At 46.8% G+C, this 20041-nt stretch overlaps 1 protein-coding gene across 13 annotated transcripts in view; it reads left to right on the top strand.

Annotated features, from left to right (window-relative positions):
* Nucleotides 1-20041, top strand: part of APPL2 (adaptor protein, phosphotyrosine interacting with PH domain and leucine zipper 2) — a 54467-nt gene that overhangs the window by 24961 nt on the left and 9465 nt on the right. For all 13 annotated transcript variants that reach the window (XM_023631818.2, XM_023631821.2, XM_070254589.1 and 10 more), the window contains 11 exons: nt 980-1021; nt 1167-1225; nt 1971-2117; nt 7373-7455; nt 11073-11231; nt 12696-12884; nt 14331-14373; nt 14456-14512; nt 14610-14698; nt 19465-19623; nt 19790-19842. In XM_023631818.2, coding sequence (XP_023487586.1) covers nt 980-1021; nt 1167-1225; nt 1971-2117; nt 7373-7455; nt 11073-11231; nt 12696-12884; nt 14331-14373; nt 14456-14512; nt 14610-14698; nt 19465-19623; nt 19790-19842 — 1080 coding nt within the window. The remainder of the gene's footprint in view (nt 1-979; nt 1022-1166; nt 1226-1970; nt 2118-7372; nt 7456-11072; nt 11232-12695; nt 12885-14330; nt 14374-14455; nt 14513-14609; nt 14699-19464; nt 19624-19789; nt 19843-20041) is intronic.

Here is a 20041-nt window from a genome sequence, read left to right as displayed (position 1 = left end):
AAGTGCTTTGCTTTGTTTGACAATCAAAAATGGATTGTTTGAGAATTGTTGAAAGTATCACTTTCTTTGAGATATCTGTTTTTGAATTTTTAACCTTGGACTGTCATCGCTCTCATTGACCTTTTTCGGTTTTTGGTCTCGGACTTTGTGAAGCTGCCTTTGTGCATGATGAGTGGAGCACCCACATGGGGGGATAGTTATGGTGTTGACTTGTTGCGGGTTTGATATACAAGATGGCTTCCGATTTTTTCATTAAAACAAGCACCCCAGGGGCCGGCCTGTGGCACAGTGGTTAAGTTCGCACATTCCGCTTCTTGGTGGCCCAGGGTTCGCCGGTTCGGATCCCAGGTGCAGACATGGCACCACTTGGCAAAAGCCATTCTGTGGTAGGCGTCCCACATAGAAAGTAGAGGAAGATGGGCATGGATGTTAGCTCAGGGCCAGTCTTCCTCAGCAAAAAGAGGAGGATTGGCAGTAGTTAGCTCAGGGCTAATTTTCCTCAAAAAAAAAAAAAAAACCAAGTGCCTCACATTCCTTTGTCAGTGGTGACTTTGCCAGATGTTAGAATGGCAACAACAGGAAATTTCTAGGTTCTGGGTATAGTCGGGGCATTCTGATTCTGATGTGTTAAAACTTTTTTGGAGAGCTAAAGAATCAGACCTTACGTCTACACTGCCATCTGCATGAATAGTACTTGGCTACCACGCACTCCAGCCCACATCCCCAAGCGTTCTCTGGAGAGGAATGGCTCTGTGGGCAGTTAGGGTCACTGAGTATGGGGTGCAGTTGAGGCCACAAACTCAGAGCAGGATTCCCAGCCACCAGGCTGGGACCCCACGAGAGCAGAGGACCTGAGGGGCCGCTGGCAGAACCTTCCCCTTCTGTGCATAGACTTTTATTTTCTTGGGAAAGCACAGAGCGCTGGGTTGGCATATTTTGGTTTTTTTTTGCTCTAAAATGTTTCTTTTCTCTTGTTCAGAAGTAAGCACTTTAAAGGATCTTTTTGGACTCGCCAGCAATGGTAAGCATCTTCTCCATTCTTGGTGTGTGGATTTATTGATGTGTGTGGGTGGAGATGCTGAATGAATGTTCTTGCCTTTCAGCCTGTCTGTGAATGTTCCTGGCTTTCAACCTGTCTGGGTGCTAAAATCTCTCTTTATTTTTAGAGCATGACCTCTCAATGGCAAAATATAGCAAACTTCCTAAAAAAAAGGAGAATGAAAAGGTAAGAATACCTATCTCATATGTTGTTTTTCATCTCATTTACTTAAGCTCCTTTTGTATCTTCCTGTTGTGAATTCATGACATTGAGGGTGTCTTGATGAATTTTTTCTTTTTTTTTTCCTATACATGGATTTTTAAATTATTTATTTTAAATCTCGTAAGTAGACTTCTGCTTCTCTATTCTAGCTTTTCAAAGTGGTTTATTAAATGCCAGCTTGGAACCATTGTAAAATTATAATCACACAGTGATTTCAGCTTGAGCTTGGTACTGCATATCTGACTCATACACACTTGGTCACTTGAACTGCCTGCCCTGGGTGTTGCCTCTGATTCTTTAACTCTTGCTTTTTTGCTACCATAGATAATATTGACAGTTTTCATGCATGTAACTTTTTACTTCTCTTCCCTGGTTTCCTTGGGCTAAATTATTTCCTTGGAATACAGTCTTGTGAGTGAACTAAACTGTCGGTGGCTTTCAGTGCACGCGCCCTGTTTTGCTGAAGGACTGTAGCGCTTTGTCGTGCTACCAGCAGAAAGTGTTGGCTTCACCCCAGTGCAGCCTCACAAGCAGAGATGCTGTTACTTTGGATTTTTTAAAACCTGAGATGGAACCTTATCTGTGTTTTATTACATTTGTCACAAAAATGGTTCTAATGAGTAAACAAACGTGCTCTGAAGTTGCATGCTCTTACAGAATTGCCATGTCCATTAGACAACATGAAGTTTTCCTTTCACCTCTTCATCAGGTGAAGACTGAAGTTGTCAAAGAGGTGGCAGCTGCACGGCGGAAACAGCACCTTTCTTCCCTTCAGTACTACTGTGCCCTCAACGCGCTGCAGTACCGAAAGCGTGTGGCCATGATGGAGCCCATGATAGGCTTTGCCCACGGACAGGTAGGGTAGTCCCTTCCCCAGAGGGTGAGCCCTAACGCTAGCTCTGGAGAACAGCATGGCATTCTGCTGAGGTAATTTAGGAGGAACTGAAACCTCATCAGAGAAAGAAACACAGATGCACCACCTCCCTGGAAACTTTCTGGATTCAGCACTTGGACAGCTTCCAGGTGGGCTGGATCATCGTGAGCTGGACTTGTTAGGCTGTATGTGCGGGAAATGATGGCCTTAGTCCCAAGCCTCCTGTGGCAAGGAGCCGCCATGGCCCTCTGTCTCTGATCCAAATGAAAGCCAGGCCTGTCCCAGTTTCTGAGAAGCGGCCAACTGCCCAGGTTGGTAGAGCTAGGCTTCCGGCCGAGGACTCCGCACAGCCCTCCGCTGCTCTCTGTGGTGAAGGTCACCCTCAGCTGCGTGGTTCTCACATGGTGCATTGCCAAGGGGATTGCCAGCTCTGTGGCATCTGGGGCGCGGGAGGATGTTCCACTGCTTGATGAAGTCTCTGCAGAGTGTGTGTTTGCCTTCTTGCCCCGTTTAGTGGTCTCCGGAACATTCATCTGCAGGGAGGCTCCAGTTTCAGGAAGGGGCCTTGACTGCATGGCAGCAGCCTGGTAGGGACAGGATGAGTGTGCACGTGAGGCGAATGTCACCACCCCTCACCCTCGTCCCTGCCCTGTGTTAGCCCCGCTTCTGTGGACTCCAGAACCTCACTCTGACATGTGAGAAACGCAGCCAGGACCCTTCTCTCAGTGGCAGTCTAGGAACAGAAAGTGATGGAAGGAAGCAAAATGTTGAGAAGAAAAAAGGCGACTTTTTTAAAACCACAAACGTGAGCGTCTATTATTTTTATAGTACATTTTAAAAATACTTAAATTTCAAAAAACACAACATCAGTTTGATTCAGGGAAAAGGAGAACAAGAGAGGCCCTTTAAACATCCATGCTCAACTGTCTGTCTTCTTAATATGGCTGTCTTCTTAATATGGCTGTTCTGTTGTTGAATGGTGAGGACGCTAAGGTCAGCTTCTGCCGTCAGAGGTCATGTTTAAGTAAAGCAGTGTAATCTTTCTGTGTCATCTGAGTAAAGCTGGGTTAAACCAAAAACTAGCACTCTCCAGCTGTGGGCTCCAGTCCGCAGCAGATCCTTGGGAGCCATCCAGCTTCCGCGCACTTGTGCCCACAGGTGTGTACTCGCTTGCTCTCTGTTGCCCTCCTCTCTCCTTCCGTGAAGTAACACACCTCTGACCTGGCGGATATCCTAGCTTTGTTAGAGAATACCTCCTGTCTGTCTGTGCTGCCTGGATGGACAGTCCTTGCCTTTGGAGCAGTAATCTCTGCTCATTAGAAGCCCAGGGTCAGGGAGGGTTGCAGACTTAGAGTCTCAGAAAGATGAGCAGCTGTAGGCCTGCTCGGTCAGTGCTTAGGGAGCCCTGTTGGTTAGAGGAGGTCCTCACAAGGCCTAAAGGACGGGCTTGATCCTGGCTGGTTTCACTCCTTTGTGGTCAGGGACTACCCCACTTCTCCCAGCACGGACTTTGTAAGTGAATGCTGGCCGCGGGAGAAGAGGAGACCGTGGGCACAGTAGCATAGATGCAGCCCCAGGCCTGGGAAAGCAGAGCAGAGCACACCGTCGTTGTTAGGCAGCAGCAGCATTTTTGAGGACCGAGGATGGCATGTTTCATTTTTCATGTGAAAAGTATTCAGATTTCAAGACACAAGACCAAATAGTCCCTCACCCTGCAGACTTTGCAAATCCTGATGAAAACTGTGGTCCCTTCTCTTAGACCATGTGGTGTCTGACCCGTGAGTCTTTTGGATGATTCCAAAGCATTTGCTCTCCTTCTGCCTCATCCGCCCCTTTAAATCAATGTTCGTTGGGCATCCGCCTTTGTTGGCTGATGGTCATATGGCCCTGGTACTGCCTCCTCTTCCCAGAGGCACATGAACTTTGGTCTTTGGATGATGTTCCACTGAGTCAGGCGTCTCAGCACCACCCACCGTGGTGGAGGTGGTTTGACTCCATTTCTGCCTTACCTAGCCCTCGTTAAACAGGTTTTCACTGAAATCCTGATTCAGTCCTTGTGCTGCAAACAGACTGAGGTTTTGTAATGTGTTTACAGGTTTATGAGAACACAGAAGCGAACTCTAGTGTAGTATTTACAGGGTAAGTTCTATGAAATGTGGCTGTAGAAGGCAGTATCTTATCCCTTCATTCCATTCATTCATTCGTCAGGTCTTTTAGAGACTGCATGAGCCCCCGCCCAAGAAGCTTACAGAATAGTAGAAGGGCTAAGACATATACTTCGAGTATAAATTCCAAGGAGTCCAGGGAGGAGAAGGAGAGGAAAAGCCAGCATGATATTGTGCCCTAAGACATACAGAATCCTCATTTAACAGACTTTGATATTTAACGTTTCAGGGATTCAAAATGGCATTGACAGTGTTGAGCTCTGTGTGATTCCAAGATCATGGGGCCAGAATATCTCCCTGCTTGTGTTACCTTGCATTAGGATAATCATGATCATCGTCTGTTTGGTGTTGTGAAAACTAAGGACACTGGTGTACGTACTTCCCCAGGGTATCTGAGGAACAGAAGTAATGTCAGCACCGTGTTGATAACATACTAGCCTCCTCGGGGTGAGAGGTGGACTTCTGCACCCGCCACCCAAGGCAAGGGCTGCATCCAGATCAGAGCCGAGCTGGGGTAATGCGTGAGAGATTACTCGTGACCCAGCAGAATGTTTTCTCTCTTTTGTTCATGACCTAAGCTTGCAACTGATACCTCTCTACACTCAGGCGTGTAAAATGGAGCAGTTCCTACCCAAGACTCAGGGTTTTTAAATCCTGGTTTTTATATAGAAGAAATGGAACCTTGAGCTTGCCAGGGTGGGGTGGTTGCAGATGTCAGTAATGCACAGAAATGGTCTTCTTCCTCTCCTTCCCATGCCCCCGCCCTTCAGGGTTTGTCAGGGGACCCAGACTTTCTGGGAAGTGAATACATGGGAGTCATGGAAGTAAGGAATTCCTTCTGTCGGTCCCCACAAAGCCAGCCACTGCAGTTTTCATTTTTGAACTGTATAGCCCTCAGATCTCCTAGGGCCGCTCTCCCCTGGGCAGAGAGTGGCCATCAGAGAACCCTGGGGAACAGGAAGGGACCTCACCTGTGTCGAGCACCTTTGCAATGCCAGGGCCCTGCTGTGTCCTTCACATACACAGTCCCCTTTAAGTTGATAGCAGGGTTGGAAGAGCTTTGTAGGGGTCTTTAGCCCATTTCCCTCTGCGATATCTCAGCCACGTCACCATCTGTCCAGGCTGCATTCAGAGCCACAGAAGGCTCGGTGAATGGAGTCAGTCAGATGGTGGCCTTCAGTGTAGGCTTCACTTTGGAGAATGTCCTGCGGGGCTGCGTCAAGTGCTTGTCAGTTTCTTTCTTTTTTTTTTTTATTGAGTTAATGATAGGTTACAATCTTGTGAAATTTCAGTTGTACATTAATGTTTGTCAGTCATGTTGTAGGTGCACCACTTCACCCTTTGTGCCCACCCCCCACCCCACCTTTCCCCTGGTATCCACTAAACTGTTCTTGGTCCATAGTATTAAATTCCTCATATGAGTGGAGTCATACACAGATTATCCTTCTCTTGCTGGCTTATTTCACTTAACATAATTCCGTCAAGGTCCATCCATGTTATTGCAAATGGAATGATTTTGTTCTGTTTTACAGCTGAGTAGTATTCCATTATATATATGTACCACATCTTCTTTATCCATTCGTCTGTTGCTGGGCACTTAGGTTGCTTCCATGTCTTGGCTATTGTAAATAATGCTGCAATAAACATTGGGGTGCATAGGACTTTTGGGATTGCTGACTTCAGGCTCTTTGGATAAATACCCAGTAGTGGGATGGCTGGATCGTATGGTATTTCTATTTTTAATTTTTTGAGGAATCTCCATACTGTTTTCCATAGTGGCTGCACCAGTTTGCCTTCCCACCAGCAGTGTATGAGGGTTCCTTTTTCTCCGCAACCTCTCCAACATTTGTTACTATTAGTTTTAGATATTTTTGTCATTCTAACGTGTGTAAGGTGATATCTTAGTGTAGTTTTGATTTGCATTTCCCTGATGATCAGTGATGATGAGCATCTTTTCATGTGCCTATTGGCCATCAGTATATCTTCTTTGGAGAAATGTCTGTTCATGTCTCCAGCCCATTTTTTGATTGGGTTGTTTGATGTTTTGTGTTTGAGTTGCGAGAGTTCTTTATATATTATGGATATTAAGCCTTTGTCAGATATATGACTTGCAAATATTTTATCCCAGTTAGTGGGTTGTTTTTTTGTTTCAATCCTGTTTTCATTTGCCTTGAAGAAGCTCTTTAATCTGATGAAGTCCCATTTGTTTATTCTTTCTATTGTTTCCCTTCTCTGAGAAGGCATGGTGTCCGAAAAGATCCTTTTAATACTGATGTCAAAGAGTGTACTGCCTACGTTTTCTTCCAGAAGCCTTATGGTTTCAGGTCTCACCTTTAGGTCTTTGATCCATTTTGAGCTTGTCAGTGTCTTACTGATGCTGTGGGTGTCATGTGTCACACACCCATCTAGCCTCTGGAGATGCAAACATGAATAAGGCCTAATCCTTGCTCTTAAGAAACTTACTATATAGAATTCACACAGAAAAAAAGCTGATGATGATAATGTCAAAAATAGTGAGTGGCCGGCCCGGTGGCGCAGCGGTTAAGTGCGCATGTTCCACTTTGGTGGCCCAGGGTTCGCCGGTTCGGATCCCGGGTGCAGACATGGCACCGCTTGGCAAGCCATGCTGTGGCTGGCATCCCACATATAAACTAGAGGAAGGTGGGCACGGATGTTAGCTCAGGGCCAGTCTTCCTCAGCAAAAAGAGGAGGATTGGCGGCAGATGTTAGCTCAGGGCTGATCTTCCTCAAAAAAAAATAGTGATCACTAGTCATTATTGATGCACCTGGTATGTACCAAGCAGTTAACTTACGTTATTCCTGCTATTGACGGCCTTTCAGCTCGATAGCTGGGTCTCGCCATCCACCTGCCACAGATGCACTTGGGGCTTTGGGAGTAGCTCTCAGCCTTGGGGTGTGGAGGGGGCTCAGTAGGGATGTGGCGAGTGCTGCAAGCAAGGAGGGGCCAGCCAGCCAGTGTTGGCCGCCCCCATGCTGTCAGTCTCACATTTAATGCATTCATCGATCTCCTTTCCTAGATGATTTTCAGAATATCACAATTATATCTTTCAGATTAACTTTTTTAAGAGGGGAGCAGAGATGTTTAACCAAAGTATGGACAGCTTTTTATCCTCCGTTGCAGACATGGTTCAAAGGTAATGCTGCCCTCCACTTTGGATCTTGGGTGCCTTTTGCCCTTCCTGCTGAATCAGCCTCTCCGGGCGGTGGGGAGGGTTCTGACTGCCGAGGGTCCCCCAGAGCCCCTGGTCACTCCATAAACTCTCAGAAGCAGCACCCTCCTCTTAGCTGCCAATGAATGTGTCAGTATTTGTGAATACTGTGGTTGAAAAATAATGATTTCTGCAGTTACCAACTTGTATGGAGCTCAGAGTCCTCCCCACTATGGGAAAAGATTATGTATAAATCAAAGGTGAAAATGTCCACAGGGCTACTTTCCCATTATGTCCAAGTTTGTGTTTTTTGGGTCTCCTTTTGTCTAGTCAGGTTTCACATGTTAGAAGCCTATGAGTCCGGTTTAGACTTGCTGTGGATTTAGAAGAGGCTTCAGAAGAGCTTTATCTTTGAAAGCTAATGGGTTGGCAGCCAGCAGTGCTGCAACTTTTCAGGAAATGCTCACCATCACATTTAGAATAGATAAATGAGGCATAAAGCCTTCTTTGAATTAATTTAACAAACTGCAGTTCAGCCTGGCAAGTGCTTTTTTAAAAAAAATACAAGATCATCTCTTCAGATTGTCCTGCCCACCGTGTAATTGATGCTTTGGCTGCTCTGACTCCCTGTGCCGCCTGCCGTCCGCCTCCATGGTGGTGAGCCCGGAAGAGGTTCCCAGGCCCCCCAGTGCCAGGCGTTTTTCATTAAACCACAGACCTGCAGTTCCTTGAGTGCTGGTTAGGATTTTTGAAGTAGAAAAATATGTCTCTCTGTATGTGTGCATGTATATATAAGTAAATATACAAAACGGAAATATGAGTATATTATCTTGTGTGGAAAAAGGAAGAGAAAGTTGCTTATTTTCTTTAGAATGTGCATTTCACAATACCTTAAGAAGGCAAACCAATGGAATTTATTTAGGCAGAAGTCTACCTAAAATGCTGAAAATAAAGAATGAATCCCATGGAAAACCAGTGCTGAGCGTTCATACAAAGTTGGGGGGGGGCTGTACTTTATGAAAGCATACACTCCCTCCTGAGCATCACTGAGCCATTTCCTTCTGGCCACCGGCCGCAGTGAGGGATGCGGGCTGGATTTGGAACTACGCTAGAAAGCCGTCTGTGGGGTCCGAGTTCAGTTTCCTGCTTTTGATTTGATCCTTAGCCCCGGGAATGTTAGGAGAGAGTGAAAGAAGGGAGCCTGTTCAGTTTCTCTCATAGCCCTCTGTCCCTGATCTCTCACTGTCTCTTTCTTATCCTGCTTTAACTCAGAATTCCATGCTTTTCCATGGTTCTGGGAGAACCATCTGTGCTTCAAATTTTTTTTATGTATTAGATTTTTTTATTAATGGAGGTGGGTCATTTATGCTTGTTTTTGAGATGCTATGGTGTATTCTTTCTGCAGATCCTAGAGCCTATTTCCTCTTTCCTTGTCGCATTTCTGTGAGTGGTTACTAGGCCAACCAAAGTGGGGCACCAGCCATTCTAACAGTTCCGGGCGTTAAGGTCCTGGCTGCACAGCCTTCTCTCGAGGGCTGGGTCCGGGTGTGTGAGGTCGCTCTGCTGCTTGACAAGGCATATTTCATTACGGGGGCAACGGACAGCAGGCGGGGCTCCCAGAGGAGCCTGGGGGCACTTAACCTCCTGGTTCAAACACTAAAGCATTCAGTGTAAGAATTCTAATTGTCCTGTCACTGCAGGTTTATATTGGTGATAGATAAGGACTGCCGCTCTTCTCCATCCACGAGGTGCTTTTGCTGCCACACTGCCACGCGTCAGCAGCCAGCCAGTGCAGAGAGGCCAAGGAACAGTGTCCACTGGTGGCTCCAGAGCCCTGCACTCCCTGCCCTAGGAGGGGCCTGCCCCGTGCTCTACTGTAGCAAGATGTGAGCGGATTCAGAGGCAGCCTAAACCCAGGCAAGGCCGTTGCCACCACCCCACAGAGCCAGGGACTGGCTCTTTTTCCAGTTCCTAAACCTACAGTGATACACTTCTGCCTTTTTTCTTGGCTCCTGCTGCTGCTCCCATATATGTATATGGGGGGATATATATACACACACATATATATATTCTTTTTTTATATACATATATATTCCTTTTTTTAATTACATGAAACATGCTTTTTTTTTTTTTAATCTTCAAAGAGAACCATTTGAAAGCAGTCACTTTTCTACCCTGTTCCTTGAGTTCTCGGGAGCCTTGGACTAGCTCGGAGTTTTTGAAGCTGAGTCTGTACGGTTGGGGAGGGGAGGAAGAGGCAGTGACTGAAAGCTCCCTGAAGTTGTGAGCGAGATGCATCTAAGTCTTTTTCTAGGGGAGACAGTCCTTACCTTTCATCAGGTCCTCGGAGGTTTCTCCCCCACGAAAGCTTCAGTGGTTTGGTATACTTTGGGCTCCCTCCTTCCACCTCCTGTCCTGCTTAACGTTTTTCTCTCTTTCCGTTCTCTCAGTCTTGGCAGTGACAAGCAGGTTAAGCTCGTGAGGTTTGTGCTCCAGCTTGCCTCTCCAAAGGCCGCCAGTGGTGAAGTGCCCAGTCATTCCATTCCAATGTCAGAAAAGCCAAATTAACTTAGATTGACTGCTTGCATGGAGCTGCATTAAACAAGATACCAGCAGTGTGCATTGTGACTCTCCAAGAGGAGAATATGGAATGTACAAGCTCAAACTTATGTAATTAAAGAAGCCTTTTGAGAGAAAATCCTGAGGAGCTCACTCTGTGAAACTGTGGACTAGCTGGCCCCCAGGGTTTCCTCTGATTTTAAATTTGTCATTCAGCCTTCTCTCCTTTAACACAGTGCAGAAGTGGAGCAATGCCTCTAAAGTTTGCTCTTTCACATGGATGGGCTGTGTGTTCAGGACTTTATAACCGAGACTGTCACCACTGGCAGGGGGTGGCTATTGAGGCCTCAATTTGTAGGGAGAAAGGGCAGCTGCTTATTTCAAGCTGAAGCTTCCGGGTTTTCCACACCTCAGCGCGCGCACACACAAAAGCCCAGATCTTGGCCCACTTACCCCCGTACATGCGTGGGCAGCCCTTGGCTAGCCAGCCCCTGCAGTCTTGGGGCCATTGTGTGGCTGTCGTCAAAGGAAAAGCATTGTCCTAGGCTTTGTGTTACATCTTGGTACCACCTCCTGGTCACTTTCCTCCCTCCGGTGGCCGTCTCCACCAAGGGGCGGGGTCACGGCAGGAATGACTACTGTTCCCTCCTTCCTTCCTTTCCAGCCTCCTCACAGGCCACCTGCACATGCATCCCCTGAGGATGGGCTCCTCATTGTTTTTCTCTTAAAATTTGCTTCAAGACTTCTGAGCACGTTTACCACTTTGTCAGCAGAGAAATTGTTTGGCTGGGTTCAGGCGTTGTCTAGTGGTATTTCTTATTTAAAAGAACAGTCACATAAACACTTCTGGTAGTGCACACTTGAGCCCCCATGATCCCAGCTTTCAGGGCGGAAGTTAGATAAGGTGGAGAGTCGTGGCTCCAGTGCAGGCTGCACCTCCGTTCCTAAGGCAGGAAGCGGTGGGAGACGGTGCTGCCATCTGCTGCTCAGCAGTGCTGGGTCAGCCAGTGATGAGTGACTGACCTGTCACCTTCTGTCTTAAGCATTCAGGTGGAACAGGAAGCTGAAGCGGAAAAGATGCGTGTGTCCCAGCAAGAATTACTTTCTGTTGATGAATCTGTTTACACTCCAGACTTTGATGTGTCTACACCACAGATCAACAGGAACCTCATCCAGAAGGCTGGTTACCTTAATCTTAGAAAGTAAGAATGCCATTGCCGCCCTCTTTCTCAAATTTGTTTTCCCCAGGAGTGGCTAGAGAGCATCTGCTAAGCGAAGCGCCCCATTAAAGGGTAGGGGTGGCTGAGCTGCGGGAAGAACGCCCACCACAGCACCCCAGCACCCCTTCTGCCTGGGACACAGGAAGCCTCTGGGCCCAGGTCCCCAAGCACTGAGAGATGGGCTTGAAACAATCACGTGAGTAAGAACCTAGTGCATGGGCTCCAAGGGGCAGGCCACCCATGTCCCAGGTCACCGTGGCCATTTGCAGGCAGACTGCTCTTAACTGTCATCCTCCTGGACCATTGAGAGTTATCATCTTGCCCCTCCCCTTGCCCCAGGCCCCTGACAGGTGGGAGCCATCAAGGCCAGGGTCTGAGGGCCGGGAAGCTTTCAGAGTCATCTGGATTCATATAGACTGAATCACATATTTAACATTCAGGTCTTTAAACGTCCATTTTGAATTAAAGGGATGATCAGGTTCAGTTGCATCTAAGAGCAGAGGGAGGCTGCTTTCAGGGCTGGTGAAGACTCGGCTTCAGTGTCAGTCAGATCCCCTGGCTGGGCCTTGATTGCATGGCCATAAACTAGAGCTGGTAATTGCACCTGCTTCATAAAGCTGTTGCAAGGATTGAATGAGGTAATTCCTAGCAGGTAGTAAGCACTCAAATGGTAGCTATTACTATTTTTGGAAATTATTGTAATTAGTGAGGTGGGAAATCTAGTGCCTTGCGCATAGTTGGTACTCAGTAAATACTGACTGAAGTAGATGTATTTGGTATCCCCCAAATAGAGGATCTGTAAGAGGAATTGCCAGCTGCTTTCTTCCCAGGGTAGAGCTCTTCAAAGGGCTGTAAGCTTGTTGAGATCACAAGCCAAATGTCTCCTTTCGTTCTGTACAGAGACAAAACTCCACCAGGTTCTGGTGTTATTTGCCAGTTACTGGATTTTCCTCTTGTAAGCAGCTCACAAAACAAGAATAACATCCAGCTGAGCAAAACTGAATCTCGTAAACGCCCCCAGGATTCTGTGCTGTGGCCACGGTGATCCTAGGGCCTCTGATAAGATTTAGAGCAGTTCAGCTCCATGTCTTAGAGAAATGATCTTCCATGTTTTCCATTCGTAATGATGATGGACTAATTCTGTTTCCAGATATCAGGTAGAAGCCAGAGTCTGGTTCACTGGAGGTAGGCACATCCTGCCCACACGTGGGAGTTGGCTGTGGGACTGGTGTCTCCCGTGTGAGCAGATCCCAGAATCTCCGAGATCATTTAAGCTAAATTGGACCTCTTCTGCTACTCTTTGTACTTGAATTGTTTTCAAAGCAGTTTTGCTTTAATATAAGGGAATTATTTCGAAAATGCCACCAATACCCATAAAGAGGCAGCAAGATGTTGAGGTGCCGCTTTCTAGTACTAATGGGCTTTTTAAAAACACACTTCTTACAGTAAAACAGGACTGGTCACCACCACTTGGGAGAGACTTTACTTCTTCACGCAAGGCGGGAACCTCATGTGTCAGCCCAGGGGAGCTGTGGCCGGAGGTTTGATCCAGGACCTGGACAACTGCTCAGTGATGGCAGTGGATTGTGAAGACCGACGCTACTGCTTCCAGATCACCACGCCTAATGGGAAATCGTATGCCACCCGGGTTTTATTGGGGAGGAGAACAAGTGTAGTGCCTCCACCCTGCCAAGGGCCTCGTAGCTCATTCCTCCCTGCCAGCCCTCCATGGGAGAGGCTCCATCCAGTACTGTTGACCTTCGGGAGGATGTTTTTATGTTCTCTTTAAGCAATCACACATGACCTGTATGGGATCCAACCTGCCTTATTTCAGGAGTCCCAGGGAGGATTTGTCTGGGGCTTCGGAGACGAGGTGACCTATGTGTGTAAGATGGCAGTAGAAGGAGCTGTTTGTCCACACAGATTCTCAGAGAGAACGCTGTGGCTCCTCCTTGCCTGTTGCTAAACAAGCATTTGTGTTTGTAGTATGATGGAGCAGGGGTGAGGGGGGAGTAGGTAAGGAAGCTGCCTGAGGAGCCCGTCGTTCCAGCTGAGGCAGGAGATGTGAACCATGCATTCAGCTAGCAGTGTCATTGGTTAGCATGCTGTCCCCACATATCCCGTGACCCTCAGGGGCCCAGAGGAGCTCATGCTTTTGAAGTAGCAGCCTTGGGTCTTTCACAGTAGATGCCATCCCAGTGGGATCCCCCGTCACTTAGAGCAGTGGTTTCAAACTGTGCTCCAAGGAGTTCAGAGCCCCATGAGGTGCTCCAGGGTTCACCTGCCTGGGGGAGAGTCCTGCAGTGAGCTGTTACTTGCATTTGCTCTCTACATTGGGGTTCTGAGTCGAGATTTGATTTGAACAATAGCACATTCAGGCGAGGTGGCGGCAGTGTTGGTATTGTGTTGGCAGATTGGCAGAGCAGTTTTAGACGTCATCCTTCCTCCCAGGCTATGGGAGAAGAGGTGGGAATGAAGATGCCTGGATTCTAGTCATGCTCCCAGGCAGTTACGTCACTCCTCTGGGCCTCGGTTTCCTCAGATATAAGACAGGTCAGACCCATGTTCCCCCTGCTGCAGACACGAGGAGCAAAGGAACTAGCAGCTGTGGAGCCCCTTCAGAGCTAAGCCTTTGCAAAGGTCGGGCAGTAGTATTTGTCTCCAACCCCATTCCCTGCCCTCCATGGGCAGAGTTTTGAGTTCTCGGGGAGGAGTGTAAGGGCTGCTAATTCCTTCTTTGGCTGTGGTTGAGAGAGCGGCTGGGCCGGCGCCCTGGCTGCCTTGGATCATCTAAGAGGGCCAACAAGATGGTCCACACTGTAGAATCACCTACTTGGGCTCCTAGATCTGAGTCCAGCCTGCTCATTTGATAGCTGAGAAAGCTGAGCCCCAGGGAAAGGAAGTGTTTGTCCACGATCATACAGTAAATGAGCGGCAGAGCCAGAACCCCCATTTCTTTCCTTCCCATCATGCCACCTTCCTGACCCTTTCCCTTCGGGACACCAGCCAAGTTCAGTTTGTGTAGAGTAATCCTTAGTCGCTGAGATTGAGAAGCACTTACTTAGATGCACTTTATTTCAGGGGAATAATCCTCCAGGCAGAAAGCAGGAAGGAAAATGAAGAGGTAAAGGTTTTGTTTGTTGCACTTCTTTCCTAGTAGAGTGGGTGACTTGGGGATTCAGCAGGTTTTTTAATGTCCTCTGCAGTGGATATGTGCGATAAACAACATCTCCAGACAGATCTACCTGACCGACAACCCAGAGGTAATGCACAGCTGCCTTCCCTGCCTCAGCCCCGTGCTCAGTCTGAAAGGTAAGCAGGCGCCTCCTGGGACTGAGCATGTCGCCTGTGGATTTCTAGGCAGTCGCCATCAAGTTGAATCAGACAGCTCTCCAAGCAGTGACTCCCATTACAAGTTATGGAAAAAAGCAAGAAAGCTCGCGCCCCAGGTAACTAAAGGACACTGGAGAACTAGTTTTTCTGGAGCCAAACTATGTATTAGGAGTTTGACACCAGCTGTTATTTCATCCTCACAAACCACCCAGGGGTACTGTTCAGCTCTGTTCTACAGACGCCGTAACTACGGCTGTGAAAGGGTGAATATTTTGCCCATGTTCACACCACAGATGAGGGGCAGAGCCAGGATTCAAAGCTGTCCATTTCAGCATCCACATCCTTCCCACTGGGCCGTGCTATGCAGTCTGAGCAAACAGGACTTGCATCAAGGGGCTTGCTAGTCAGGGGTTTTCCTCACATTTTCTGTCAGCATCAACAAAATTAGGGAATCAAAACAAAAATTTTTAAAATAAGGAACCAAATCACCCTTTATATGTCTGTGTTACTGCCCAGGCCTTATCTGCACACATACTGTGCTTATTTTGCATTTTCACATATATATTTTTTATATTTTTAGTTTTTTTATGATTATTCCTTTTAATGACTATACACACTATTCCATCATTTATTATTTTTAGCTAGTGAATATTTAGGTTGTCTCCCTTCCTTTGTTTGCTGTTATCATTTATTGTAAACATTTTCATCCATGTGGCTTTTCTTTTGTTTTGAATACTGCTTTAGGATTTATTCCAGGAATCCTACCTTTTGTCTTAATGGGAGTTTCCATTTGGTTAAATAATAGAGGGTTGTATTACTTTTCATGCTAATGAAAGCATGGCATCAAAGGGTAAATTAAAATTATGACTATATTTGGTGTCTCTTTTTCAGTGTAGAAAGAACCCCGTGAATTGTTTTACAGATACTATCTACTGAGTCCAGAAGAAAGCCATTGGAGAGCTCAAGGTGGTTAAATGACTTCTGAGGGTCTCAGTGCTGTGCAGTGTGGAGCCAGTGTTCACACACCTGCCGTGGGTTCACAGAAGCAGCAGCAGAAGCTAAGGCCAGAAGCTAGGTTTGAGTCTGATTGTGAAAGAACTAGGTGCTCTGCTTAGGAGTTACAGGCATGGAGGAGGACTGAGGGCTTTAGGCCAAGGGGTGGCATAATCAGAACCAGAGCGGAAAGGTGGTTCTGCAGCACTATATAGGATAGACTGGATGGGGCGTGCAGGGATGAGGGAAAGGCAAAGAGACCCGACAGGAGGTTGTTGTAATAGTAGCTGTGAAATAGAACCTGAGAACCTGAGCAAGGGTAATAAAAATGGGAAAGACGCAACACGTCTGAGAAAACTTCAGTGCTGTGATGTAAGGGTTTCACAGTTCACACAGCGCGTGCTTCTGAAGCACGGCTCTAAGGAAAGCACTATATGAATGGAAATGGGAATAAAGATCAGCCAGCGGCGCTAATTTCTGAGCTTTGTCATGGGTAAATGTGTCTGTCTCCTCTTTGTAAAGCCACAAGAATGCTAGATGGGCCCCGTGGAGAAAACTAGACTCAGAGTTAAGAGACATTCGGATAATAGCTCTGCCTTGAACACAGCTAGATGTCCTTGAGTTGAGTCAGTCAACTTTCTGGGCCTCTGTCTCCTAACTTTGTGACATAAGAAGATGAGAAACTAGACAACCTCTAAGGCCCCTTCCAGCTTTAATATGCTGCCTTTCTAGGGTGCCAATGTATAGTTTAGTGTTAGTAATTAGGAGGTGTGATTGGTTTTCTAAAAAATAATTCGCAGCTCAGATCTAATTATTCAGTAACGGATTTTTCTCCTTGTTCTAGAATGAGTAAGTCGCATTCTTAGACAGAAAGGATCCCACAGAAGGGACACAGAAGAATCCCTGAAAAAAAAAATGGCTCTGGCCAGCCAACTGAATCAACCCAGATATTGGAAGAGTGACAGATGTGGCTGCCAGATGATCCCAGATCTCTGGGGGGGAGGGGTACTCTCTTTCTTAGAGTCAACTCATTAAGAATAAAAAAATGTTTTGATGACAGTGGGGGAAAGCAGCAAAGAAACTGTGTTCTTGGGAACAAATTGCCATTCACTTCTAAGCAAATATGTGTGGCCTTCCCGCATTCTTCAGGCATTACCTATCTAATATTCATTCATTTATCCTGCTATTCAGCACATGTTTGTCGATATCCGCTAGGTGCCCAGGCATGGGCTAGGTCATGAAACTTACAGACTTGTGGGGGAAGACAGGCAAAATGTAAACAAATATTTAGTTGAAATTGAGGAAAGTGCTATTATGTTCAAGACAAGGGGGGTGTTGTGGAGAGTAAAGAGAGACCTATGTAGGGCCTGTCTGTGGAGATAATATTTAAATTGAGAAGTAAAAGTTGAGAAGTAGCCACTCTTGCAAACAGCCAGAGGCAGTGCATTCCTGGTAGCAATTATGGGAGCTCTAAGGCAGAAAAGAGCGTATTTGAGATGCTGAAAGACCAGGATAACTAGACAATGGTGGGTAAAGGGAGAGCTGGAGCAGGATGAGGTTGGGGAGGGAGGGTGACAGGGACAGATCATGAAGGAAGTCATGGTCAGGAGCCTGGGGAGCTGTGGAAGGGTTCTGAGAGGCAAGTAGGCGTGTGTGTCAGAGAGAGAGATGATCCACTTGATTTTGCAGGGTCGGCTCTGGCTACTGGGGAGGACAGAGCACAGAGCTGCGCATGTACGTATCCAGGGAGGAGCCTGTGGCAGCATCCAGGCGAAGAGGATGGCGTCTTAAACTAGGACCATGGCAGAGGAGACAGAGTCGATGGATTTGGGACTTATTTTGGAGGCAGAATCTGTAGGACTTGTGATATCTGAGATGTGGAGTGGGAGGAAAAACACAAATCAAAGGATGACCACAGTCTGAGTTGAGCATGTGGGCAGATGGTGGTGGTATTTAAAGAGATAGAAGAGTTGGCAGTGGGTATCAAGAGTTCACTTTTGGACATGATGAGTTTGAGAGGCCTGTAAAACATTCCAGCATGTTAAGTAGTCAACTGACACAAGTCTGGAGTACAAAGAAAGTGTCGGGGCTGCATATATGAATCGAGAACTCCCACGACAGTGGCAGTGGAAGAGGTCATCTAGGGAGAGGGCGTAGAGGGAGAAGAGTGGGGCCTAGGACAGGATCCTAAAGAACGCCAGCGTTTGGAGTAGAGGAGAAGGAGCCTGAAAAGTATACTGAGAAACATCAAGAAAAGTGGTGGCATCAGCAGAAACCAAGAAGAGTCTTAAGGAGAGGTCACTTATGTTGGATGCTTTGAGAGATCAAGTAGGATGATGATCACAAAGTGTCCATTAGAGTTGGTGACACAGAGATCACAGGTGATGCTTTACATCATGTCACTCCTCTGTTAAGAATCTTCGGTGGCTCCCTATACCATAGAGTCAAGTTCAGACCCCACCTGATGGTGCCATGGCCCTCTACAACCTGGCCCCATCCTATCTTTGTTATCTCCCCTTAGACCCTCTGGGGAGTCAAAATTTGGACTTGCTTCCTCCCCTCTAAGCTTCTACTCATCCCTTCCTCCAGTGCTTACCACTTACTAAATCATACTCCTCCCTTAAAGTTGGATCAAATACAGATGTGAGTCTGCCATTTTGGATTACTGAGGCAGTGTGGCATCACGGGAAGGTACTATACTGGCAGTGAGGAGACCTCAGTTCTTAATCTACTCACACACCAGTTAACTGCGTGCCTTCAGAATTAGTTTCTCTAGAGACCTGTTTCCTTCTCTGTTAATGATGGAGGTTAGACTGAACGGTCTCTCCTTGCAGTGACTGTCTCCCAGCCTATGTTTCTGTCCACTTTCCATTTAGTATGCTCATTTGTCAAATGGCACTATAAAGAAGTTTCATGTAATCTCTTTAGTTATTGGCCTATCTGAGGATATGAAAATACTGATACACAAAATATCAGATGAACAGAAGGATACTGAGAGCCTTTTAATAGTCCACACAATGCAAGAAATCAAAATACTGTGACATTCTTTGCCCCTCAAAGGAGTTTACATTCTAGCTGGGGAGAAAAGATGATAAAAATGTGCGAAGTTAAAGTACGTCATTCTGACCCTCGAAGAGAGAAACACGGTGGCACGTGATGAATCACGATACAGATGGTGCTCTACTTTCATGTGCCACCATCTCAGTAGCAATGTGTGTGGGCACGGGGCTGAGTTCAGGAGACACACAGGGTACAGACTGGCCCTGTGACTTACTGAGAGGAACCACTGGAGTCGGAGGAGGGAGAGGGTCAGACTGGCTTGAAAGGCTTAGGGGCGAAGAGGAACTGGAGGTGGCGTTCGAACACGGGAGACTGGGTAAGCAGCGGGACTGACGTGGAGGCACGAGGAACGGTGTGCCATGTGTTTGGTGTCGCTCGAGTGGAGGGCGCACTGGGGGAGTGGGGAGGGAGGGGCTCAGGAGAAACCAGAGCAGGTGGCGACAACGCTAGGCCAGGGTGGCGTATTCGTTCAGCTAACGTTTTCAAATGCCTGCTACATCCCAAGTAATAAATACGATCTAGCCCCTGCCCTCATAAATGCAAGATACAAACAGCAAACCAGTAGATAATGGAGTAAGTAGTCGAACACGATGCAGAATGCTGTGCCGCAGAGCGACTGTAGGAAGTGGGGAGATCTGAAGGATTTTATAACCAACGATGTGAATGACATTTTTCGAAGATTTATTTGTAGAATGGGTTGAAGGATTGAAATCTTCTCCCTTGTCTGTTTGTAAAAGTCACATCAGCATTCAACATGTGGTCATTTGATTTTAAGGCATAGGTTAAGAGGGATTTGATTTTTTTTTCCCCCTCCTATTTTGTACTCCAGCCAAAACCTGAAAAATTCAGAGATGGAAAATGACAAGATTGTTCCCAAAACAACAGTTAATGTACCTGAACCTGAACAACTAATTGCACCTGGAACACCTATTCAATTTGATATTGTGCTTCCGGCTACAGAATTCCTGGACCAGAACAGAGGGGGCAGGTATGGGCTAGGGGAGCTTACCACTGGGAGAAATGAAATGAAATTTGACGTCTTTTTTGTCCCCACCCGCCTCCAAAGACTGCTGCCATCCTGACTTAGAGTTCAAGTTTTAAGTGTCCTTTGAGCTGAAACTTTCAGGATGGTTTGACTCTGCTTCTTGCCCTAGGCGGGTCAACCCTTTTGGTGAAACTGAGGATGACACGTTTCCAGAAGCAGAAGGTAAGCGGCTCGCTGGGTGTGCTTATTCTTTCCTCCACACAAAATGACCAGGGCCTTCGAATAAGATGTGAAGTCATGTTTTAGAGATTTGTGACTTGAAATTTGAAGTGAAATCATGACCCACAGATTTGTTGTTCTCTGTTAAAACCATTAGGACATGTGCAGTTAGGGCAACTCTTGGATAAACTGACAGATTTCT

The sequence above is a fragment of the Equus caballus genome, chromosome 28 (genome assembly GCF_041296265.1).
Source record: "Equus caballus isolate H_3958 breed thoroughbred chromosome 28, TB-T2T, whole genome shotgun sequence".
In the NCBI taxonomy this organism is placed as follows: Eukaryota; Metazoa; Chordata; class Mammalia; order Perissodactyla; family Equidae; genus Equus; species Equus caballus.
The sequence above is the reverse complement of the archived record's forward strand: the minus strand, read 5'-3'. Positions and strand labels throughout refer to the sequence as shown.